Source organism: Bufo gargarizans, chromosome 1 (assembly GCF_014858855.1).
Source record: "Bufo gargarizans isolate SCDJY-AF-19 chromosome 1, ASM1485885v1, whole genome shotgun sequence".
Lineage (NCBI taxonomy): Eukaryota > Metazoa > Chordata > Amphibia > Anura > Bufonidae > Bufo > Bufo gargarizans.
In genome coordinates, this window is record NC_058080.1 from 382,679,844 (window position 1) to 382,696,875 (window position 17,032).

Here is a 17,032-nt window from a genome sequence, read left to right on the forward strand (position 1 = left end):
GGTCCAGACAGTGATAACATTTTCCCTGCCTGGTCCAGTCAAAGTGCAGGGGGCGCAGTAGTTGCAGAGAGACAGCAGAGCCTCTAGGTGCAGGTCAGTACAATCATGATGCCTCCTTTTCCCTAACTGGACAGCTCACAGCCAGGGAAAAGGTGATGTCCTTTGAGAAACACAGCCGTCTCCTCCTCCCTGTACCAATGCTACCAATTAGCATACACGGCAGCAAAAGAGAATGAGAGGCACAGCGCCCCAATGGAGCAGCTGATCTGAAAAAAAAAAAAAAAATCACACGGACCTCTCCTGATCATGCCCTACACTGCCAGGTAATAATACTGTTATGTCAGGACCAGGAAAGGACCTCTTTAAAAATAATTCCTGGAGAACCCCTTTAACTTACTTGGAACAGAAAACATGATAAAGCAATGTTTTTTTCTTCATACAATATTGCCAAAGGGGGACGTTTAATTACCTGGTAAGTGTGGAGGATTTCCAAGAAAGACCTATAGATTTCAGGGCGGTCGAGGAATCTGGTTTTTATTTTATTCACATAACTGATGGCGTTGTGGAACTCCAGAGACTCCGATTCTGGCGGAGCTGGAGCCTTTTCCTTTTCCTGCTGCCGTGCCTCTTCCACCACATCACTATGAGAATTTTCAGGCGCAGGAGGAACCACTATCCGAGTGCTAGGCGTGTTGCTTGTGGCAGCATCTACAGATACCTGTGGAGAGTGGGGAAGAAATCATTATCCCCTCCGTTTACCTGCTGTATTCTTAGGAGTGGGGTAAACAGAATATACTATGTTTTTGGTCTTACCGGGCTAGCCAGTGACGTCTGAACAACAACTTTTCCATTTTTAGGAAGCTCAATTTTATAGCCGAGTGGCAGAAAAGCATTAAAGCCCAACATCAAATCCGGATGCTCATGGAATAGCTGGGAAACTCTGCGTATGACTCCTGGAGTGTCAATGCTGAACAGAAATAGAAGAAAATCTCAAAATCTAAACTTAACCATAATGCAGATGACTGGCAATAGACATGAAGCGCTCAGCCCAATTCTCAAACTTACAGGAGCTGTCTCAGAGAAATCTATCAAAAGGCCACCGCTGGGGCAATTACTTGATTTTCCTGGGCACCGCTGTGATCAAGCCTGGCAAACAGCTGACTTTGCTGGGGAAAACTGTGGCCAGCCAGGCATAGCTGCTGGAGGTGAATTACATTCACATAATACAAGGGCAGCACGAGCCCGCAAGAAGGGGAACAATTCTTAAAAGGGAATGTGTCACCTATCATTTTTCCTGGCATTTAATACCAGATAGTGACACGTATCCTTTTTTCTAATCTGTTTTTCATTTCTTATTGTAAATTTTGTATTCCATTTCTTGAACATGATTATGGAGGCGGCCATTATTAACAGCATTTAGAGAGATGTTTTACAGCAGTCACCTGGGCCATAGACACAGTGGAAAGGAGTGGGATATCATTGACTTGAATGGGCATGTTTTCTAGGCATGTTCTGTGACCTGTGCTGCGTTAAGGTGGATCCGGTGTCATCTGTATATACCTGTGATAAGCGGTAACTGCAGTAAAGTGATCTGTACAGACCAAAATGTGGCGCCTAATATTAGGCCTAGTGGCCAGGGTGAAAACTGCACACAGGATTAAGACTGGTTTATGGGAATGTCAGCCTTGATAAATCACACTCAGTTTGGAAAGGAAAAACCTTTTCCACATATAACATATATAATATATATATAAAAATAAAAAAAGTGTCAAAAACAAACCCTGCCATCATGTTGCCTTAGTCTTCTTACCTCTGAGACTTAAATTCCTTCATAATTTCTAGGAATCCATTATATGTTGCTGGGTCACTGCCAAAACGGATTTTCACCTGATCCAGATAAGATAAGGCATCCTCTACCTAAGGAAGGCATGTATTAAATGTATTAAACCAATTACAGCAGTGTTATTACTATTACAACTGACTCGCGTTTGGTCATGACTTATAACATGCAAATCTTTAGTTCCCCTGTCAGTCAACAGTTAAGGGATTGTGCAGCCTGGTTATATCGATGATTTATACTCCAGACAGGTCATCAATATCTGATCTGCTGGGGTCCAATGCCAGACACCCCCACAATCAGCTGCTTCCTGTGCATCGTCTCGCCTGTAGCGGTGGCAGGGGACGATGGGCTGTCCGATCCCCACCGAAAAGGTATTGATAATTTATCCTGAAAATAGGTTACCAATACAAACAGGCTGTATAACACCTTTATGTTATGGGTACAGACAGATTTAAAGAGAATCTGTCATCCTAACTTTGCACTGCATATAAGAAATCCAGATCACCATTTTTTATTTTCCCATTGCCTCCTGTTCCGCCGCTGTCAGCGCTCTGAGCTGCGTTGAAATAGATTATCAGGACTGCAGTGCATTGCCACAGCACAGCTGTTGTGTGTATTTCAGTGCAGCTTTGAATGCTGACAGCAGGCTAACCGTGGGCAGGAAGAAAATAGTGACCTGAACTCCTTATCTGCAGTAACACGCAATATCGGGATGACAGAATCCCTTTAAAAAGTGGTTTTGGGCCACTACTCAATCAGCACATATGCAGCTGAGAAATCAGCATTTCAAACTCACCCATATCAGAACCTACGGATTCTGCATTGTTTAGTCCAGCCTTTCCCAACCAGTGTGCCTCCAGCTGTTGCAAAACTACAACTCCCAGCATGCCCGCACACCCAAAGGCTGTCCAGGCATGCTGGGAGTTGTAGTTTTGCAACAGCTGGAGGCACACTGGTTGGGAAACACTGGTTTAGTCAATGAATGTATAACTTACCATAGATCAGTGATGGCACTCCAGCTGTGGTGAAACTACGACTCCCAGCACGCTCCATTTATTTCTACAGAGTTCTGAGAGCAGCCAAGCAAGGGGGGCATCTTGGGAGTTGTAGTTTTACCACAGCTGGAGTGCCAAGGTTAGCCATCACTGCCATAGATGATTCCAAGACTCATCTTACGCAGCATTAGGCATATGTGCCGATGAACCCGTGGTCCTCACATGCATGCACAGGGAAGCAAGCATGGGGATGGGTCATCAATATTGAAGTACCAGAAAACCCCTTTAAAAGGGAATCTGTCACCTATTTTGAGCCTATAATACTGTTAACATAGCAATGTGCCATAAAGTACCTTCATTCCAGCATGTGTCTTCTTTCTTTTATTTAACTTTTCATTCAGATGAAAAAGCGATTTTTCTGATATGCAAATCAAGTCTCAAGGTGCCTAGAGGGGCATTATTACTCTGCTCTAGTGCCCAGTAACGCCCCCTGCAGTGCCCAGCCCGCCTTTCTTCCAAGCCCAGCACGCCTTTTAAGAAATAAATTTACTCCCACATCCTTGCCGAACTGCGCCGTCCCCTGCACTACGTCATTTAATTTATTCACTGCACCGTCCTTGCTGGGCACTGCAGGTGGGCGTTACTGGGCACTAGAGCACAGTAATAACGCCCCTCTGGGCACCTTGAGACTTAATTTGCATATCAGAAAAATCGCTTTTTCATCTGAATGAAAAGTTAAATAAAAGAAAGAAGACACATGCTGGAATGAAGGTACTTTATGGCACATTGCTATGTTAACAGTATTATAGGCTCAAAATAGGTGACAGATTCCCTTTAACTCAAAAACCAGCCAAGATACCGGTGGGCCAAAGTGTTTTACTGCAAATGTAAAAAGTTAAAGGGGTTCTGCAGGTTTTTTTTTTAACTGATGATCTATCCTTTGGATAGATCATCAGCATCTGATCGGCGGGGGTCCGACACCCGGGACCCCTGCCGATCAGCTGTTTGAGAAGGCAGCGGCCCTGGCAGTAGCACCGCGGCCTTCTTGCTGTTTACCGCAGAGCCAGTGTCGTCACGACTTGTATAAGCTCCATTAAAGCGATCAGCGGCAGTTAAAAAAAAAAACACACCACACACCCTTTTCCTAATTTTATATGAAAAAATAAATAAAAAAATAAATAAAAAAACTTTACAAGAAATTACATATCACCACGTCCGAAACATCCAAACTATTAAAATATTATTTTTTTTAAACTCCTATGTGGTGAACGCCGTAAAAGAAAAACTGCGTAATTCGCAAAAAAAAAATTAAAAAAATATAAAAATAATATAGGATAGGACTGTTCGATTATGGGCCGGACATTCCATAAAAATGCAGAATGCCCGCGGCTTTTTGGGGTTTTTTTTTTTTTTTTTTGCATTGGTATCGAGTATTGCAATACTTTTTTATGGTATAAAAATCTAATCAAAATTTTGGTATTGTGACTGACAACCCTAGTTGCACCAATAGTACTTTCCATCATACATGCTGCTAGGCTAATGGCAATCTAAAGGCCTAACCAACACATCTCGTTTTGGAATTTTTACAATGGGAGTCAATGGCAGATGTATAAAAGTCACCAATGTAAGGCGGACGTGTGCGCAGTACCTACTGCTCCCCAGAACCTGGTATATACTTACATGTACAGGAAGCTTCTCCTGGGACTTGCACCAGCTGTTTGAGCTCGGCTTACAACTGCCACCTCCACTGCTACTTGCCATTTCTGCTTCCCTAATCAGTTCCGGTCAGCAGGAAAAAGGGTCTTGTCCACAACAGCCCGGCAGACGCTGGAGCAGTCAGATGTCAGAATGCATGGCACTGGGGAAATAAGAGTACATTTTGTTAACGTATCCTGCTTAGTCGGGTTAGAAATCAAGAGTCACATAGTAGCATGCAAGACTGGAATCAAAAAGCTGAAACGGCATCCCGAATAAACCTAATGAAACCTCTGACAAAGGGAAATCAAAACTACACATCCTCTGAACCTTGCAGGACAAGGGATACTGGTCTACAGGCATATGTTTGTGTCTTCAAGTTTAACTCATTTAAAAAGGGATTGTCCTCAGGATAGGTCTTCAGTAACGGATTGGTGGGGGTCCAACTAATCAGCTGTTTGCAGAGAAGGCTGCGACTTCTTCCTAGACCAGTAATGTCACGTTCCTTGGTCACATGGCTTAGGTGCAACTCAGTCCTATTCAAGTGAATGGCGGTTGAACTGCAAAACCAAGCATAGCTGCTATCCAGTGGATGGCGGTGTGCTTGGTAAGCTGCAAGAAAGCTGTAGCATTTACAGTGTGTGTTGCAGCCTCTTCAAGCAACTGATAGGCAGGGGTGCTGGACGTCACATCCTAAAGATAGGTCATCAGTATTAGGGCTTCTGCCCATGAACCTAAGTGTTTTGTGCTCATATTGCGGACTGCAAACGGTGGGTCCGCAATATACAGACACTGGCCATGTGCACTCTGCGATCGCAATATACAGCCAAAGACTGGACATGTTCTATCTCTTGCCGAATGGAGGCACAGATAGGAAGCCCATGGAAGGACTAAGAAGCGCTTCCGTGGGCTTTCAAATCTGTGACAGCACCACAAAAGATATGATATGTCTTATGCTTTGCAGATCGTGGACCCATTCAAGTCAATAGGTCTGCATCTGCACCACAGAGTGCACACAGCCAGTGCCCGTATATTGAGAACCGCTATTTGTGGCGTGCAGCACGGGCACAGAGCGCTTACATTCATGGACATGAGCCCTTAAACACTCAGGCAATCCTTTTGAAATCTAAAAAAAGTAATTTTTTCAGCACTAACGAGGGATATTCAGGGCTCCAGATGGCGACCAAAATGGTTGCCAATGCGACTTAGAGTTTACAAATGGCGACAAGACTTTTTAGTCTTGTCGCCATTTGGGGCTAGACCCGCCGCCGCAGCTCTGCAGTTGAATACAGCGCGGGGCACAGGAACTGATAGTTCTCTTCCCCGCTGCCGATGTTCTTCTCACCTGCGCAGAAGAGAGACGGGAGGAGGGGAGAGGCTGTGGCCACTGCGCCACCAATGAAGATAACTGACCTGTTAATACAAATACAGGAGGCGGGTGCTGTAATCAAATAGCCGGCACCCGACCTCTATGACAGGGAGCTGCAGCACCTGAGGGGTTAACTGCAGCGGATCACAGCTCCCTGTCAGTGGTCGGGTGCCTCCTGTATTTGTATTAACAGGTCAGTAATCTTCATTGGTGGCGCAATGCACCCAAAACACCCCAGTATACTAAACATTGGTGGCGCAGTGCCCCCCCCCCCCCAAACACCCCAGTATACTAAACATTAGTGGCGCAGTGCCAATGAGGGTTAAAAATTAAAAAAAATTAACTCACCTCCTCCAATTGATCACGTAGCTGACGGTCTCCTGTTCTTTCTTCAGGACCTTCAAAAGGACCTGTGGTGACGTCACTGAGCTCATCACATGGTCCTGTACCATGGTGATGGATCATGTGATGAGCACAGTGATGTCACCACAGGTCCTGAAGAAAGAACAGGAGACCAGCAGCTACGCGATCAATTGGAGGAGGAGAGTTCATTTTTATTTTTTTAACCCTCAATTTACCTTCTACTAAGCATTCTGTATTAAAGAATGCTATTATTTTCCCTTATAACCATGTTATAAGGGAAAATAACACAGTGAATAGACTTTCATCCTAGCAACCATGCATGAAAAAAATTGCACCGCATCCGCACTTGCTTGCGATTTTCACACAGCCCCATTAACTTCTATGGGGCCTCCGTTGCGTGAAAAACAACATAGAGCATGCTGTGATTTTCACACAACGCACAAGTGATGCGTAAAAATCACCGCTCATGTGCACAGCCCCAAGAAAGTGAATGGGTCTGGATTCAGTGCGGTGCACTGCATTCACCTCACGCATTGCACCCACGCAGAAATCTCGCCCATGTGAAAGGGGCCTAAGGGTGAATAGGACAAGGGTTCCAGCCCCTAAGGGGGCTAATAGTAAGGGGGAAAAAAAAAAGCAAAACAAAAAATAACCCCACTAAGGCTACTTTCACATATGCGGCAGTGTGATCCGGCGGGCAGTTCCTTCATCTGAACTGCCTGCCGGATCCGCCGATCTGGATGTGACTAAAAGCATTTGTGAGACGCATCCGGATGCGGATCCATTTCACAAATGCATTGCAAGAACGAATCCATCTCTCCGCTTGTCATGCGGACAGACGGATCCGTCTTGTATCTTTTTACACATTTTTACTGGTTTGCGCATGCGCAGACCGGAATGACAGATCCGGCACTAATACATTCCTATGGGGAAAATGCCGGATCCGGCATTCAGGCAAGTCTTCAGTTTTTTTCGCCGGAGATAAAACCGTAGCATGCTGCGGTTTCTATCTTTTGCCTGATGAGTCAAAATGACTGAACTGAAGACCTCCTGATGCACCCTGAACGGATTCCTCTCCATTCAGAATGCATGGGGATATGTCTGATCAGTTCTTTTCTGGTATAGAGCCCCTGTGACGGAACTCTATGTTGGAAAAGAGAAACGCTAGTGTGAAAGTACCCTAAAATATTAAGTTTATATCCCCCCTTTCCCAATTTTACATATAAAATATATAAACAATAAATAAATATTACATAGCGCTGCGTCCAAAAAGTCCAAACTATTAAATTATTAAAAAAATATCTCTTATGCGTTGAGCGCCGAAACAGATATAAATAAAAACCATGCGAGTCGCCATTTTTTTGTCACCTTGTCAACCCAAAAAAGAGGATAGGACTGTTCTATTATGGGCGAAATGCAGGCGGCTTTTTTTGTAGTTTTTTTTTTTTTTTCGTGGTATTGAGTATTGCAATACTTTTTTATGGTGACAAAAGTGACTAAAAATTTTGGTATCGAAACAACCCTACGCCGATCTGATCAGCGTAGCGTTGTCACGATACCAAAATTTTGATTCAGTTTCGATTTGGCGACGAAAAATTTAATTTGGCTCCTAAATTTTTCAGTTCAGGAGCCAATGGCTACTAGGTATTTTTTTTAGTCTGGAGCACCGATATTGATAAAAGGCATGCCCCCTAAGATTTCTGTCAGAGAGAGTTTTGTCATGAAGATCTTCATCTGTAATGGAACATTTTCTTTCTAGCTCAGAGTGTTTGATCACCTGAATCACACAGTCTCTGACAATACAATGCATGAATGCTATGGGGGAGCTCTATAAAAGAGGGGCAGCAGTGAAAACTGATTGCTTGCTACAGGGTTTTGCTTTGCACTAGTTTTAATAACTTTACAGCAATGTGTTATATCACAGGTTGCTTGTCTTTATTGAATAAGGTGAAGCTGTCGGTCAGAAAAGTAGAGAACAATGGACTGCACAGCAAAAGGAAAAACACAGGATGGAGAAACCACTAAAACAACACCATGAAATCCTGGCAACAATCTGCTCTGGGAATGTGAACATAGTATGACATTATAAACATACCTTAAGGGTAAATGCACACGTTCAGGATTTATGTGCGGACAATCTGCATCAATTACTGCAGATTTTACTGTCCCCATTACAGTGAATAGAGAAAATTCGGTCAGGAAAAATAAAATTGACGTGCTACGGATTTTAAAATCCGCGCCGTAGGTCAAAACCCGCACAAAAAAATAAATAATCCATCATGAGAATTTCAAATTCTCATAGAATACAAAGTACATGACCAATGGTGCAAATTTTCTGCACGCAAATCCGCGCAGAAAATCCACACGCAATCCTGATTTAGCATAAACCACGCAGTATTGGGGCTAAGCGTTTGATCGGCGGGGGTCTACCTTCCCTGTTTGAATGAAGCAACAGACACATTGAACTCTAGGGTATAAGCTGTTGTCATGAGACAACCCCTTTAACCTCTTGCTGACACAGGGCATACATGGCTTTTTTTTTGCCACCTTACATCACAAAAAGTGTAATAGAAAGCGATCAAAAAGTCATATGCACCCCCAAAATAGTGCCAATAAAACGGTCCTCTCATCCAGCAAAAAAATGAGCCTTGTCTACCTAAGACAATCGGCTAAAAAAAAATAAAAAATAAAAAATACTCTGACTATAGAGATACTAAAAACAAATTTGTTTAAAAAGGGATATTATAGTGTAAAACCTAAAATTTTTTTTTTTTCAAGTAGCCATATTAGGTATTGCCGCGTCCATAAGAATCTGCTCTATAAAAATAACATGTCCTAACCCCTCAAATAAACATTTAAAAAATAAAATAAAATGGTGCCAACACAGCAACTTTTTGCCACATTTTCCATTTTAATCTATTTTTTCTGTTAACAAAGCAAGGGTTAACTGTCAAACAAAACTCTATATTTATTGCCCCGATTCTTTCGTTTTCGGAAACACCCCATATGTGGTCGTAAAATGCTGTATGGCCAAACGGCAGGGCACAGAAGGAAAGGAACGCCATATGGTTTTTGGAAGGCAGATTTTGCTAGATCGGTTTTTTGACACCATGTCCCATATGAAGCCCCCCTAAAGCACCTCTAGAGTAGAAACTCCATAAAAGTGACCCCATCTAAGAAACTACACCCCTCAAGGTATTCAAAACTGATTTTTACAAACTTTTTTAAACCCTTTAGGTGTTGCAAAAGAGTTATTCGCAAATGGAGATAAAATTTCCCATGTTAATCCATTTTTTCCAGTAACAATGCAAGGGTTAACAGCCAACCAAAACTCAATATTTATTGCCCGATTCTGTAGTTTATAGAAACACCCCATATGTGGTCGTAAACTGCTGTACGGGCACACGACAGGGCGCAGTAGGAAAGGAACACCATATGGTTTCTGGAAGGCAGATTTTGCTGGACTGGTTTATTTACACCATGTCCCATTTGAAGCCTCCCTGATGCACCCCTTGAGTAGAAACTTCAAAAAAGTGACCCCATTTTGGAAACTACGGGATAAGGTGGCAGTTTTGTTGGGACTATTTTTTGGGTACATACGATTTTTGGTTGCTCTACATTACATTTTTGTGAGGCAAGGTTACAAAAAAAAAATTTCAAATTCTGAAATTTCATCTCCATTTGCCAATAAACTCTTGTGGAACACCTAAAGTGTTAAAGTTTGTAAAAATCAGTTTTGAATACATTGAGGGGTGTAGTTTCTAAAATGGGGTCATTTTTGGGTGGTTTCTATAACCCTGGGTTCACACCTGAGCGTTTCTGAGACGCGCGTATTTGTCGCGCGTTTTTTGCAATAGTAAACGCGCGTTTGTGTGATTGACTGCAGTGTTGTCCAATGAGTCTATGGCCAAAACGCGTTCAAACGCGCTGTAAAACGCTCAAGTGTGAACCAGGGCCATAGGGAAGCATTGGTTTTCACGTGTTGAGCGTTTTACAGCGCGTTTGAACGCGCTGTAAAACGCTCAGGTGTGAACTTAGGGTTAGGTAAGCCTCACAAAGTGAATTCAGACCTGAACTGGTCCTTATTAAATGGGTTTTGGAAAAATTTCAAGATTTTCTCTAAGCCTTGTAACATCCCCAAAAAAAATAAAAAATAAAAATGGCATTCCCAAAATGATCCAAACATGAAGTAGACATATGGGGAATGTAAAGTAATTACTATTTTTGGAGGTATTACTATGTATTATAAAAGTAGAGAAAATTAAATTTGCTAATTTTTCCAAATTTTGGGTAAATGTTGTATTTTTTTATAAATAAAAAATGATTTATTTTTTTACTCCATTTTACCACAGTCATGAAGTACAATATGTGATGAAAAAAAAACTCTCTCAGAATGGCTTGGATAAGTAAAAGCGTTTTAAAGTTATTCACACATAAAGAGACACTGGTCAGATTTGCAAAAAATGGCCTGGTCCTTAAAAGGGGTTGACCGGGATTGGTGATATTTGCTTAAGTGCACTGTAGTCACCTTAATTGTTCATACATGCCTGCATTATCTTTATTTTCCTTTTCTGATGCCCCGTATTCTAATCTCCAAATTCGGAGCCGGAAGTGCGGTTTCTCTACAAGTTAGTGACGTACCGGGCCCCTTTATGGAGAGCGAAGCCTCTTCTTCCGCTTCCAAGGAGCCCGGTGACGTCACCGGCACCAACGAACATTATTCAGAGCGCAGAGAGGGCGGGTAGTAGGTGGCAACAGGCTGCGCTAAGTAACGGCCCTCTGGTCCGGTGACGTCACCGGCACACAAGAATATTATGCAGAGCGCAGGGAGGGAGGTTTGTAGGGGGCAACTTCAGGGCCATGTAACGCCCCTCCGGTGACATCACAGGGCATTGTGCAGCCTTAGCTAAGAAGATATACCTCCTCTCTATGTGGGCAGGAGGCGGAATATAAATGAGGGGGGAGGATGCACAGAGGAGTGGAGACTGATCTGACTGACAGCCCAGACGCCGCTATGCTGCGCTGCCTTGTGGGACCCACAAGGCAGTGCGTCAGGAAGTTACCACAGATATACACAAACATGTCAATATTCAGTGGGGGACCGTGGAAGCACTGGAGAAGTGCTAAAAATACACAAACACAACAGGGGGACCTTAAATCAGCTAGACATGGTAAAATATCATGTTTTTAAAAATCTTTTTGATCCCGGACAACCCCTTTAAGGTGAAAATGAGCCCGGTCCTTATGGGGTAGTATGACATTAAAAAATACAGGGGACTGCTTTTGTTTTATTTTCTCCATAAACAGTGCCACTCTTAATCAAGGACTATGTCTGATACTGCACCTAAGTAGTAATCTTTATTTATATAGCGCCAACATAATCCGCAGCGCTTTAAAATCAGCTTTCCATTCAAATGATTATCCGTCACAGCCCCTGGACTAGAATGGTATGATGTCTGGGGAGGGGGGGTGTAGTATACCTTTTTGCCAATGACAGGCAGAAACACTGACAGCGAATAAAGGAGCTTGCCGTTACTAACCCCTCAGAGGCCGCAGTCAAAAGCAATGGTGACATCTAAGGACATCTAAGTTAGGCCTCATGCACACGACCGTTCAGTTTTTTGCGGTCTGCAAATTGCGGATCCCAAAAACACGGAAGCAGCCCATTGTAGAAATGCCTATTCTTGTCCGCAAAACGGACAAGAATAGGACATGTTATATTTTTTTTGTGGGGCCACGCAACAGAGCAATGGCTGCGGACAGCACACGGAGTGCAGTCCGCATCTTTTGCAGCCCCATTGAAGTGAATGGGTCCGCATGCGAGCCGCAAAAACTGTGGCTCAGATGCGGACCAGAACAACGGTCGTATACATGAGGCCTTAGACAGAGGGAAGAGGCTCCCTAACTAATATGCATCCTCCGTAATCTACAAGTAACCGCAATAAACGTTACATCACGTGGTAAAAGCTCTCAATGCATGCAAAAGTAGAAAATGTACCTTTAACTGGAGAAACAAAAACACATCTAGCGTGCCTGAAAAGGAAAGGTTGACAGCATCTGCAGCCAACACAGAGCAGTGCATACTAATCTTCTACAGGTAAGTACCCCAGCTGAGATGCACATGGTTCATATAAGACACACCGGACGCTGCCTGAAAATGATCGGCCGAACAGCTCCACTTTGGATTGCTTACACAGCATTTCCAACACAACCTATTCACATACTGTGGTTTTATTCTATTATTATTTTTGCCATATATATTCTGTGAGTAGAGAATATTTTCCATCTCACTCACAGCAATAGGACTGCGCTTGCAGTACATTTCCCGGCTGGAGGTGTGCTAGTTCCAACGCACTGCTGATGAGGGGATTGTGGAAGTTGATAGCCTACCCAGGTAAAAAGGACATCAAAATTACAATCTTGAAAATACCCTTTTAAATGTCTATGTGATCTTTATTAAAGTGGTTGTTGGAGTTAAAGGGGCATTCCCATCTCATACAATGGGGGCATATCACTAGGATATGCCCCATTGTCTGATAGGTGCGGGTCCCACCTCTGGGACCCGCACCTACAACGAGAATGGAGTGGGAAAATTAATGGAGGGCGCACATTTAGATGGGGCCGCAGACGGCTATTTCCGTCTGCCCCATAGAAATGATTAGGAGCAGGGGGCCGCATGTGTGCGGTGCGCTCCCATTACTTGTATGGGAGCAGCGCGTGGTGGTGGGCGGACCCTGGGAAAAACAGGGTCCGCCAGCCACAGCTCTCCCCGCTCTGTTCTCCTTGTAGGTGCGGGTCCCAGAGGTGGGACCCGCACCTATCAGACAATGGGGGCTTATCCTAGCGATATACCCCCATTGTATGTGATGGCAAAATCCCTTTAATTGTCCCATGCCAGTATAGGTTCTAAAACAAATAATAAGCCTACCCTCACCCGCCGTTTCCAGATTCAAAGCTCCAATCCTACTACTAGTATTAATATACAAGTCAACAGCGGTGAGGCAGGGGTATACGGCATATGATGGATGCAGCCAATTATTGCCATCAGCAGTCTTGTGACGTATATTCCTAAAAACAGTAACTGGCTGCAGCAGTCACATGCCATCAAGGAAAGATTCATTTGTTAATAAAGATAAGCATTTTGCTATTTTAAAGTGGGACCTTATAGCATGTAGATAGGTAGTGCTGACTTTGTCAGAAAGAGTAGACTAGACAGTTTATTAATCCGGCATTCATTCTGAACTCCATATTTCTCAACATATTTACACAAGAAAAGTGTCATATGTACACTTACATACCCTTCCCAGTGCTCCAGACTAAAAAAAATACCTAGTAGCCATTGGCTTCCGAACTGAAAAATTTAGGAGCCAAATCGAAACCGAATCAAAATTTCGGTATCGTGACAACGCTACGCCGATCAGCGTAGGGTTGTTTCGATACCAAAATTTTTGATTCGCTTTCGTCACCATAAAAAAGTATTGCGATACTCAATACCACGAAAAAAAAAAAAAAAAAAGCTGCGTGCATTTGGCATTTTATGAAACGTTTGGCCCATAATAGAACAGTCCTATCCTATTTTTTGGGGTGACAAGGTGACAAAAAAAAAAAAAAAAAAAAATCGCATGTTTTTTTTTTGTTTATTTCTGTTACGGCGCTCACCGCATAGGAGATATTTTTTTATTATTTAATAGTTTGGACTTTTTGGACACAGCGCTATGTAATATGTTTATATATTTTATATGTAAAATTGGGAAAGGGGATTTAAACTTAATATTTTAGGGTACTTTCACACTAGTGTTTTTCTTTTCCGGCATAGAGTTCCGTCACAGGGGCTCTATACCAGAAAAGAACTGAGCAGGCATATCCCCATGCATTCTGAATGGAGAGGAATCCGTTCAGGATGCATCAGGATGTCTTCAGTTCAGTCTTTTTGACTGATCAGGCAAAAGATAAAACCGCAGAACACAATGACAGCTGTAAAAATTGCTATGCACTGAGCTCCAACTAGTGGTGAATGCAGGAAAATGCAGAGGATTTATGTTTGAAAGAAAAGAAGTAGTGTGGAGTCGGGCCTTTTCCCCCAGGCTCCACAGCAGTTTAAGGCCCCTGTCAGACGACCAAGTTCCAAACTCCGGACTGGCAGCATAAGTAAGCAGCAGCTCCCGTCCTGACCTGCCAGCACTGATGTGGGGTGGCATAGCATTATATTAATTTATGATGCTATGTAACTCTTAGGCCTCTTTCAGACAGGCGTTGCGGGAACACCCGCGATTTTTCCGCGCAAGGGCAAAACATTGTAATGCATTTTGCACTCGCGTGAGAAAAATCGCGCATGTTTGGTACCCAAACCCGAACTTCTTCACAGAAGTTCGGATCTGGGATCGGTCTTCTGTAGATTGTATTATTTTCCCTTATAACATGGTTATAAGGGAAAATAATAGTATTCTGAAAACAGAATGCATAGTAAAATAGCGCTGGAGGGGTTAAAAAAAAAAAAAAAAAAAAAAAAAAAAAAAATTTTTATTTTTTTATTTAACTCACCTTAGTCTACTTGATCGCGTAGCCCGGCTTCTCTTCTGTCTCCTTTGCTGAACAGGACCTGTGGTGACGTCACTCCGGTCATCACATGATCCATCACCATGGTAAAAGATCATGTGATGACTGGAGTGACGTCACCATAGGTCCTGTTCAGCAAAGGAGACAGACGAGATCCCGGGCAGCGTGATCAAATGGACTAAGGCTACTTTCACACTTGCGTTCGTCGGTCCGCTCGTGAGCTCCGTTTGAAGGAGCTCACGAGCGGTCCAGCCCTGATGCAGTCTGAATGGAGCGGATCCGCTCAGACTGCATCAGTCTGGCGGCGTTCAGCCTCCGCTCGCCTCCGCACGGCCAGCTGAACGCTGCTTGCAGGATCCGTTCCCAATGTAAGTCAATGGCTCAATCTTCAAGCGGATCCGTCCCCCATTGACTTTACATTGAAAGTCTGAACGGATCCGCTCAGGCATCTTGCACAATTTTTCTAAGTTATTAATGCAGACGGATCCGTACTGAACGGAGCCTCCGTCTGCATTAATATGATCGGATCCGTTCAGAACGGATCCGATCAAGCGCAAGTGTGAAAGTAGCCTAAACTGAGTTAAATTATTATTATTTTTTTCAACCCCTCCAGCGCTATTGTACTATGCATTCAGAATGCTATTATTTTCCCTTATAACCATGTTATAAGGGCAAATAATAATGATCGGGTCTCCATCCCGATCGTTTCCTAGCAACCGTGCGTGGGGGGAAAAAAAAAAAAATATTGCTTGCGGATACTTGCGATTTTAACGCAACCCATTCATTTCTATGGGGCCTGCGTTACGCGAAAAACGCACAAAATAGTGCATGCTGCGACTTTCACGCAACGCATAAGTGATGTGTGAAAATCACCGCTCATGTGAACAGCCCCATAGAAATGAATGGGTCGGTATTCAGTGCGGGTGCAATGCGTTCAACTCACGCATCGCATCCGCGCGGAATACTCGCCCCGTGTGAAAGGGGCCTTAGGCCCTTGCAGACGAGCGTGTCCGGATTAGGTCCGGATGCGTCCCGGTGCATTTCGGCAAACCCGCGCGAGTAGGTGCGCAATTGCGTTCCGTTTTTATCGTGCGTGTGCAATGCGTTTTGCACGCGCGTGATAAAAAAAAAAATAAAAAAAAAAAAATTTTTTTTAAAAAAAAACTGACTGTGGTACCCAGACCCGAACTTTTTCACAGAAGTTCAGGTTTGGGCTCAAGGTTGTGTAGATTGTATTATTTTCCCTTATAACATGGTTATAAGGGAAAATAATAGCATTCTGAATACAGTATGCATAGTAAAATAGGGCTGGAGGGGTTAAAAAATAAAAATAAAAAAATAAAAATTTAACTCTCCTTAATCCACTTGTTCGCGCAGCCGGCATCTCTTCTGTCGTTTTCTTTGAGGACTAGGATCTTTGATGACGTCACTGCGCTCATCACATGGTCCATCACATGATCTTTTACCATGGTGATGGATCATGTGACGGATCATGAGATGAACGTAGTGACGTCATCAAAGATCCTATTCCTCACAGAACAAGACAGAAGAGATGCCGGCTGCGCGAACAAGTGGATTAAGGAGAGTTAAATAATATTTTTTTTAACCCCTCCAGCCCTATTGTACTATGCATTCTGTATTCAGAATGCTATTATTTTCCCTTATAACCATGTTATAAGGGAAAATAATATTGATCGGGTCCCGATCATCTCCTAGCAACCGTGCGTGAAAATCGCACCGCATCCGCACTTGCTTGTGGATGCTTGCGATTTTCACGCAACCACATTCATTTCTATGGGGCCTGCGTGAAAAACGCACAAAGAGGAGCATGCTGCGATTTTCATGCAACGCGCAAGTGATGCGTGAAAATCACCGCTCATGTGCACAGCCCCATAGAAATGAACGGGTCCGGATTCACTGCGGGTGCAATGCGTTCACCCCGCACGAAAATCTCGCCCGTGTGAAAGGGGCCTTAGAGTTCTGGAATGTATTGGATAACATTGTTAGTTGCCATCAGTGTTATCCAATACATCCTAGAACTGTAAAGGTTACATAGCATCATCAATCAATATAATACCCATTCAGTGATGGAAGGTCATGGCCTGCCTCCATGGACTGTGACCACCTCGCCATCTACCATTCTTATACAGTAGGTCAGCAGCATCTGAGTGGGAACACGTTTAACACACTAACAGCAGAAGAATGAGAAAGACC

General features: G+C 43.4%; 1 protein-coding gene across 1 annotated transcript in view; it reads right to left on the bottom strand.

Annotated features, from left to right (window-relative positions):
• Positions 1–17,032, bottom strand: part of SIN3B (SIN3 transcription regulator family member B) — an 87,760-nt gene that overhangs the window by 63,969 nt on the left and 6,759 nt on the right. Inside the window, exons 2-5 of the mRNA XM_044270321.1 lie at positions 4,516–4,693; positions 1,811–1,917; positions 814–967; positions 470–718 (exon numbers count right to left, since the gene is read on the bottom strand). Coding sequence (XP_044126256.1) covers positions 470–718; positions 814–967; positions 1,811–1,917; positions 4,516–4,596 — 591 coding nt within the window. The 5' untranslated portion in view covers positions 4,597–4,693. The remainder of the gene's footprint in view (positions 1–469; positions 719–813; positions 968–1,810; positions 1,918–4,515; positions 4,694–17,032) is intronic.